Source organism: Dendroctonus ponderosae, unplaced genomic scaffold, assembly GCF_020466585.1.
Source record: "Dendroctonus ponderosae isolate FM_Combo_2020 unplaced genomic scaffold, Dpon_F_20191213v2 Dpon_F_20191213_7, whole genome shotgun sequence".
In the NCBI taxonomy this organism is placed as follows: Eukaryota; Metazoa; Arthropoda; class Insecta; order Coleoptera; family Curculionidae; genus Dendroctonus; species Dendroctonus ponderosae.
The window spans coordinates 6,415,303-6,424,162 of NW_026018916.1; the positions used below are offsets into that span (position 1 = coordinate 6,415,303).

Consider the following 8,860-nt stretch of genomic DNA (forward strand, 5'->3'; position numbering starts at 1 on the left):
CTTTACAATATGTGATATAACAACAATCTTACTCATTTTCGAAAAATCCGCTGTTCGAAAAAATGTCTTTGTTTTAATTTTTCAGAAAAATTTTAAATACTTCCATCAAGTTATTTAACACGCATTCGAAAGCACAGGAAAAAATGAACTAAACCGCAAAAACCGCATCTAAAAATAATTTCTGGAATCGATTTAATACTTGAAAATAATAATATTTGAAATAGGCAACCCTTATTATTTGCTAGTATTAAATCGGTTCCAGAAATTATGTTGAGATGCGGTTGTTGCGTTTTGGTTCATTTTTTCTTTTGCTTTCGAATGCGTGTAAAATAATTTGCAGGTAGCATTTGAAATTTTTGTGAAAAACTAAAACAAAGAAATTTTTTCGAACAGCGGATTTTTCGAAAATGAGTAAGATTGTTGTTTTATCACATATTGTAAAGTTTTTGTTGCTCTTTCAATTTATAGTAAAAACTCTGAAATCGGTCAAGCCGCTTCGGAGTTTTCTTTTTTCAGATTTCTTTGAATTAAGCGGTTTGACTGTCCCCCCACGCTTTATTTGACTAAGTTAGGAAAAAAGTTAGTACGGTTTTTTATGATCTTTTGACTAAACTTACTAGATCTTTCAGTTATATGGACAATTTCTGTATAAAATCGACTTTTTAAAATACCGTTTGCAATTATGCCATCTAGTGGTCATCTGAGAAATTTCAAAATAATTTCCAGCAAATTATTTTCCTCAAGTTTGTCATCAAATTTTTTTTCGGACACTACAACACATACTTTCCAAGATACAGCCGCTTACCATCCTTATTGCGACACCCTGTATAAAACTAAGCTTTAAAAGTTTACATTCACACTTTCTTGGATCGAGATCTGGTTCTATACGCCAAGCCGGACACCCTACGTTTTGCAGAATTGTCATCAAGTATGGTTGAAGGGTGTGCTGCTTGCTTTTCTTTGGTCTTTTCAAGTAGGTTTTTCAACTTCGATTGTCCTCGTTTCTTCTTGACTGGCTCAGGTTCAGCAGGGCAGTCATCTGAGCCAGTTTCAACAAAACTGGTTTTCTTGGCTTCAGCATCTTGGTTCGGTACCTCAGTTGTTTGGACTTTAGGCTCATCAAAATGAACTTTTTTATTTCTTCTCCGGCTTGCTAATGGTTGCTTACGCGTGTTTGCCTTTTCATTAGCTTGTTCCGGTACAGATTTGTCAGGAGTAGTATCAGCTGCACCTTCAGGCTCTACAGAAGAGTCAACTTTTCCACATCTTCTCGTCACTCGCTTAGCATCATTTTCCAAAGGACTTGCACTGCGCTCGATTACCCTTTTCCTTCCTTTAGGTCTCGAACTACTTTCCTTTTCTTTCGTTGCTTTCACATCCGTGTGAGTACTTTCTTCCGGTTTCGTAGCAGTTGGTTTGGGGTTGGGGGTTGCATCAGATGACGGCACTGATACAGCTTTCTTTTCGTTTTCTGTATTATTTATCAGTTTTCTTGCTCTAGTTCTTCTCGGTCTTTCAATTAAAGTTTCTACTTTTTGGGGCGTGTCTTTCTCGGCTCCGCTTGCATCCAAGTTGTTCTTTTCAATAATTGTGGGAACTGACGGAAGTTTATTCCCTCTTCGACTTCGAGTTTTCACAATTTCAGGAGAAGAACTTCCTTCAGGCTTAGTTGGTACTTTTTCGCTAACTACTTCCGATTTCTCAAGAATTTCTAATTGAATATTAGGTGTTGTCGGTTGTACTTCTGCATCGATTACTTTATTTTTGCCCCTAGCAGTTTTCTTCGCCTTGACTGAGCGTTCAGTTTTTCTTCCAGTAGCCGTTACTGGCTTTTCCAAGTTTTCGTGCGTATCATTTGTTCCTTCTTGGTTAGTCCCAGTATCTTTTTCATTGCTGACAATGCTTTGTGAATTAGAGTCACTTGAGAATGAAGTTGTATTCTTCAGATCTTCAGGTTCTTGTCTCAATTTCCGTGCACCTACTCTAGTTCTAGTAGACTTTCCAGATGGAGTATCAGTATTTTTTAATGTAGTTTTCTTGATTTTATCTGTATCCGAGTCATTAGCGTCTGTAGGTGTCTGTAGTACTGCATATTTATTTTCTGTACGACTGTTCAAACGAGTTTTCAATTTTTCAGTTTTAGCCTTGGATGCATCTGGAGTGGATTCACGAATTGGCTTAGACTTCTCATAGAATTTAGCTTCAACATCGGGTAGAGGAAATTGCGATCTAGTCAGCTTCTTTGTAGTTTTTACACACTTGGTGAGACTTGAAACTTTTAGTTTAGTCGTCTTTACAGCGTTAGGATCTTCTACAAGCGGAACTGAACTGGCAGTTTCCATTACCATATCCAAATCTTTATCGCTTAGAATCTTTCTTCTCCGCGTACTGCGCCGCACTGCTGGGCTATTTTTCTCGCCTAAAGAAAGCTCTTGAGCAACATTTACTTGAACTTCAAGCTTGTCACCTGACGACTCTGAAATGTTAATTGCTTCGGCAGTTGTGACAGTGGCGATTTTTGATCGTCGGATTTCTGAGGGCGTTTCCTTCACTCCATCATTTTGAGGAACAATTACCATTTGGCCAATGGCATTGTCACTAGCTGAAATTTTCCTAGTAGATGTTCTTGTTCGGACTTTTGATACCGTATTTTCTGGAGTTTGTATGACATTTTCATTAACTAATGCCTTCAGTGGGGTTCGACTTTTCCTTTTAGAGTTCCTTGTGCTGTTATTTTTCTCAAATTCGTTTTCTGTAGATTTAATTTCGTCGTGAACTAACACGTCCAAAGATGTTGGGTTTGCTGTGCTGTCAATATCGCCAGAGTCTCCGGGTAAAACTGATTCCGGCTGCAAGTCTAAGTTTAAGTTACTTTTTGCTTTATCGCCGTTTGTCTTCTGTCGACTTTTATCTTGAGCACGATTCTTTGAAGAAGCACTACGAGTGACCGGGATAGTCTGCTCTAGGTTTGGAGGTGATTTGGCAGAATCACCATCCCCACCAAACGACGATTGTTCAGTATTGGTTTTCAATTGTTCTTCCACCCACTGATAGACTCTAGGAGAACAACTTGGCGTAGCTCCCATAGACTTTCTGGAGTTTCCAGTCTGCTCGTTTCTTACCCTTTTAGCAGGAGACAAACTCTTTCCTTTGGATGTATAGGACTTAATAGGAAATTTCCCAGATAATCTAGTAAAAAGATCTTTCGAGTAACCATCGTCACTGTTATTGTGCAGAAGGTCTACTCCCGATGTATCAAACAAGGATCCAATTCCAGTGACGCTAGTAAGGTCGTTTTTCGGACCATGCCTCACTCGGGGCGACATCAGTTTTCGCAAATTTGGAACATTTGTTAAATCGTTTTTGTGACTGCGTCGCGCTCGGGGCGACATCAGTTTCCGTAAGTTTGGAACGTTGGTGAGATCATTATTGGGAGACTTGGCTGGAGTCTTCATCAACCTTTTAACGCCTTCAAAACTACTGAGACGGTTCAGCGGGGATTTATTTTGACGTTTCCTCAAGGCAGGTTTCGGCGATGTTGGCTGTAACCAAGAAATAAATCGCATTATTTTAATACATTTCTTGAGTCCGAAATACAGGGTGTTTGTACCAGAGAGTCCAAGGGAAAAACATGATGAACTAACTTAATTTATCTAAACGAAAGAAAGACGATTCCAAAAATCTCTGAACAAAATTTCATATAGGTGTTTTTACATTTTACAGAGGCCCTGTATATTAAATAAGAAAGAAGGAAATGGTTTGAAATATAATGTACGTGTGCAATGCAATGAGAAGCAAAAATGGAATAAAGCATCGAATAACACTTTTGACATTTTATTGTTCATAAATTTTATACCTGAGGGCTGGGCTGTTCCTGGTTGATTGCCCTTGTAGAGTTATTTTTCTCTGGAAACAGAACCGCATGACTCTCCCTGCCTCTTTTCCGTGACCGGATAGCACACTCGCGAATGCTTTCAAACAATCCCGCTGTGTTTGTTGGTGTTTTAAACAAATCGCCCATGTAGTCTGTTTCCTATTTTACAATTCGAATTGGTAAATTTTAGAAATATGAACAAGCAATCAGTAGATGCAAATTTGCATATAACTGATGTTTTGAGCGCTTACCTGAAGTACACCGGGAGTAACTGGTGTTATGTCCTCCACAACCGGATTATACACCGAAGCATTGACTTTAGACAAACGACGCACTGGTTTGATATGGGACTTTGGAGTTTCATCCTTAACGACATCCAACATTTCTAAAGTGGTTTCACACGAATATTCGGGTTTCCTGGAGAGAAACAAAAAATATATTAAAATAAACAAATAAATAAAACTTTATATTAAGAACACAGTTGATATGAAATGAAAGAAGGGTGTATGCAAACATTAACCTTTTGGAAATAATTTGATGCTTCAATGATAGATCTTTCGGGTCGGTAGGTTGGAAAACCGAACGACTCAAGAGCTTTTTGTTCTCCACTTTTGGCAACTGCGGAAGACTAAGACTTCTGACCCTCTTTGGCTGACTTGGACGGTCTCCTGGAAAATGAGATTGTTGAACTTTTCATCATACTACCTAGGTAGGCACTTCTTACCTTTGCACACTGAAAGCCGCAGAGAACTTCTTCTTTTAACCGGCTTGGAGAGTTCCGTCGCAGAGTGTTCAGTAACTCTGGCTTTCACGAAAGGTGTCGATGTAAAAATCGGCTCTCTGTCAGAACTTTTCCTCAGGGGGCTGCAAAGAAAATGGTCAGAAAAATGTCAACTGATTATGTTGAGATTGATGACAAACCTTTCGTTCTGAACTGAACTAACTTTCAAGCAACTCCTGGGTTCAGACACTGCTGTAAAATTCACTACATCGATTTCTGTGTCTTCTAATGCAGAATTTGTGTTTTTGAACGGGGAGTTTGATTGTGGATCGTCACAATCATTTTCCCACTTTAAGGGTACCGCCGTGGATTCCTTTAAACTTGTAGCCAAAGCTGTCTTTGTAAATGCGCTGTTTCTCAGCGATCTTCTAACATAGGCTTGGTCGTTTCCATTTGGTTTCAAAGGTTTAACAGGAGATAAAACTTCTATAGTCAAGTCGTTCATTTCTGAGATTTTTGTTGTGCTATTTAAAGCTGATACTTCTTTTGTTTCTTCGAGAGAATTGCCGTTTTGGATGGCACGCTGGGTGGTTTCATCAAATGAGGTTCGACTTTCCGGAGCATTCTGATCACTTGTTGGGCAGCTGAAACATGGTGGTGTCGTACTTTCAAAATTCTGGTTTGCCTCTTGTGTAGTCTCATCAAAAATGTTAACGCTTGTGGTAGACTTCGTTTTTTGTGCATCAGTTGAATCCTTCGAAGCATTTTCATCTAATGATGTTTGTACTTCTTTTAAGGACAAAGACTGAGAAAGTACTAAATCTGACAATTCATATGAAGTGCTGCTTTCACAAGTTAAATTATTGGTATTGATGCTTAGTTTCGAATCAGTTTCAGATAAATTGTCCGCACAACTAGTACTAATACTAATCGGACATGTATCATCTTCATCTATAATTATCATGGATTTGCGACGTGTTGGAATGCTTTTCTTGTGCGGAGGCGTCATGCTGGGAAAGTCCGAAACATCTCTACCACGCCGCTTTGGAGGTCTTACAGTGACATAAGAAGAAGGGTCAAATTCCGGCATATCTAACTGGACATCGTTAGGAATTGGAAATCCGTTTCCTGAATTATTCTGGCTATCATGTAATATAGAGGCATTTTTAGACAGTCTTGCTTCATTGTCAACAATTTCTTCGCTTGCATGGTCTGACTCAGTAATGCTTGTTGAAATATTACATTCTGACCAGCTGTCACTTTCAGCTCTTGAGAAGTTTGGACTAGCGTCCAAACTGGCACTAGAATGAACAGTGTTATCTTGGATTGGTAAACTCATTTGGTCATTGTCGATAGGGGTAGTTTGGTCTTTTGCAGCAGTATCATCAACGTTCAAACATATGGCTGACAAGTTGTTTCTTCGTGATTTCACTGATGACCTTCTAGCTGGCATAAAGCTCCTTGTACGTTTAGACCGTGTTCTGAAAAATTAAAATAATGATTTGTGTCTTGGGTTCAACATATTAATATTATATATTAAACATATTATAATTAGATGATATTTTCCAATTTCAACATGGATTTCACGATTTTGATGCAAGGGATTAAAATATTTATGTTCGTGTTAGTATAATTAGCTTACTTGTAGGTGGTGTATGTTTTAACCAATGGCATCACACTTTTCCTACTGAGCTTCAATAATTTTTTCTTTTCTCTTATAAATAGCTCACTATCTTCCGGCTGAAATTTTAAAAAAATTTTGGTTTTTTGGACATTCAGTCTCCTTAACTTTACATTTACACTAACCTCGTCCTTCAGTATTTCGTTGAAGTATTGAAACTGTTTTCCAATTATTTCAAAGATATCACCATGTTTTAACACCTCGAATTTCAAACAAGGGTTGCCATTTATAATCACTGGAGCATGAGCACTCTTGTTTGTAATAATTGCCTAAAATAAACAGTTACAGATTAATCGACAGATTCGACAGTATTTGCTATCAGATCGAAACTGATTAATTTTTCGCGTAACGTTAATAATTTGTTGTTATATTATAATAATGTTAACAATTCATATTCCCCATTGCAACTGGTAAAATCCATGCATTAGAGTGGTGTTTCCTTCAAGGAAAAAGTGTTAAATTTAAATGTTAAATACTGTTAAGTACATAATTTATTAATCGAAAGCTGGAAAAAGAGTTGCAATCAGATAAGATATTTTTAAGATCGAAACATCGAGTTAGTTGGAATAGATGAAAGTTGGAATAGTTGATGATCCTATTATTATCAATCACTCTGAAGTTCATTGATTGTGCTAATAATATGTCTTGTTCAATTACAAGTTTGGACAACCTTAAACATGATATACCTGTTTCAATTATAGGATTTAAAAGTGTGTGTCACATCTTGAGAACGACTGGCGATTCAAAAAATATCACCAAGATACCATACAGTTTATAATTACTTGTTCATGTTCAAACAAGTATGAGCTTATATTCGCATGGTCTTGTAATTTTCAGCCAAATTGTTTTACGCGACTCAAACACTCATATAAACGGCGTTTTTCAGCGAATGAATTACAAGTTCAAGACGCAAATAAAACAACTTTAGACATTCATTCACCAAAACAATTTTCCAGCTCCAATTTTCAACCACAACAAAATTTCATATTTATAAACCAAAGTTTGGATAGGAAAAATGTTAGTTTGTATAGAAAAAATGAGCATAGTGTTAATCGTACAGTAAGGAATTACTGAACTTTTCTTCCAGTCCCGCTAGTTTTGAGGTTACAAATGTAAAGAATAAAATGGCCGTCGACGAATGGAAGAATAAGTTGGCGAATTAGTTTTCAACGCTGTATAGCTTTAAAAGAATGCGCTATTCACTCATTTTATTAGTTATATGCTGAAGCCGAACTTTGTAACACACCAGCTCTAACCTCATAAATCCATTAACAAAACGACTTACCACTCCATTGCGACTAACTTTAACAAAAGCGTGTTTCGGCAGTAAATTCCCATTTTGTAGTTTCAAACGTAGTTCGCAATCAATCGATGATCCAATTGAGTGTTCGCCCAGGTCTAATTCATAAGTAGCCCCGGTGCTACCGTTCCTTAGAACGACGATGCGTCCGAACTCCATTAGGGCTTTGTTACCAAATTATTAATATCGACTTAATCCCAATAAATGACTGTGAGGTATTTTAACATGCACGGGAGATTACAAAAAAATAAAATTATGCTGTCAGAATCGAATAAAGTCAGTTGAACAGACAAACGAAAAGCACAAAATTCACCATCACTAAACGAACTAAACAAAACAAAGTCACCGAATGATGAATGAATTTGAGAATCGATAAAACCGTTGGCCTTCTTTTCCGCTATTCAAAATGCCGTTTGTAACCAATCAGAATCAGCCATGTCCCTGTCTGTGTAGTAAATGACGTTTGGCAGACCTGGCTGCCATTTGCGTTGCCAACACTAAGAAAATTAAGCTGTTTATAATTTTATTTCTTTGATCGTTGACCAAATCTTATATACAGTTAAATATTTCAAAAATGTGACAATAAATATATTAAAATAATTTGAAATATAGCATTTAAATAACCAAATGGGAAATGTAACAATAACAGACAAAAATAAGATAAATGTGTCTCGTGCTGCTGGAGATTATGATATAAATTGCGGTGTTGGAACGCCTTGTTGCCACTCTATGCATTGATTGGGTCACCCAAGAGGAGTTATTCAAAATTTAATTATTATGTATCACATAATCACTGTAAACACTTTAGTGATATTACTTCACACTTTCAGTTTTCTCAATGGATGTAATTTTTATTTAATTTGGGTGATGACTTAATAAGTTTAAGACAAAAAACCACTACATTTTTTGATTGTCAACACTTAATTTGAAAATACCAACGGTTAAAGGGAGGTTGTTAAAGGAAAGGGAGTTGTAGCAGGGGTTGTAGAGTGACAAAAATCTTGAGCAGATTTTATAAAAAAAAATTTTTAGAACAAAAATTGCAATTGCATAAGTTTTCACTTTGGAAACACAAAGTAGACAAAAATTAGCAAATATATGCTCAATTATAACTAAGCATTTACTACTGCCCAAAAATTTGACCCTTGTTCTAGTCCTGACTGGACTTTCCTTTCCATATGTTATAAGCTAAATGTTCTACAATTTTTATTATAGCCGCCATTGTAGATAATTCGTCATTTATTTCACTTGAGTCCATACGTTTCTAATTATTTTTATTATTAA

At 36.8% G+C, this 8,860-nt stretch overlaps 1 protein-coding gene across 2 annotated transcripts; it reads right to left on the reverse strand.

Moving 5' to 3' along the window:
* Positions 1-768: 768 nt before the first annotated feature.
* On the reverse strand, positions 769-8,012 carry LOC109543093 (microtubule-associated protein futsch). 2 transcript variants are annotated; one of them, XM_048668197.1, is made up of 10 exons: positions 7,562-8,012; positions 6,402-6,545; positions 6,238-6,335; positions 4,796-6,076; positions 4,599-4,738; positions 4,395-4,542; positions 4,126-4,291; positions 3,857-4,033; positions 2,605-3,542; positions 769-2,553 (listed from the first exon to the last, which is right to left on the reverse strand). In XM_048668197.1, exons 1-10 carry the CDS (start codon positions 7,733-7,735, stop codon positions 855-857), a joined length of 4,965 nt encoding a protein of 1,654 aa, XP_048524154.1. In that variant the 5' UTR covers positions 7,736-8,012; the 3' UTR covers positions 769-854. The 2 variants fall into 2 exon arrangements, with proteins under 2 accessions (XP_048524154.1, XP_019768186.2); XM_019912627.2 differs by having other exon boundaries at positions 769-3,542.
* Between the last annotated feature and the right edge of the window lie 848 nt (positions 8,013-8,860).

What these genes read in the sequence shown, in the direction of transcription:
- LOC109543093 (XM_019912627.2), bottom strand. Translation starts at nt 7,735, where the DNA reads ATGGAGTTCGGACGCATCGTCGTTCTAAGGAACGGTAGCACCGGGGCT. An exon ending in AAGTTAGTCGCAATGGAGTG is followed by an intron (nt 6,546 to 7,561) that starts GTAAGTCGTTTT and finishes TGTTTATTTTAG; the next exon opens with GCAATTATTACAAACAAGAG. An exon ending in CATCAAATTATTTCCAAAAG is followed by an intron (nt 4,292 to 4,394) that starts GTTAATGTTTGC and finishes GTTTCTCTCCAG; the next exon opens with GAAACCCGAATATTCGTGTG.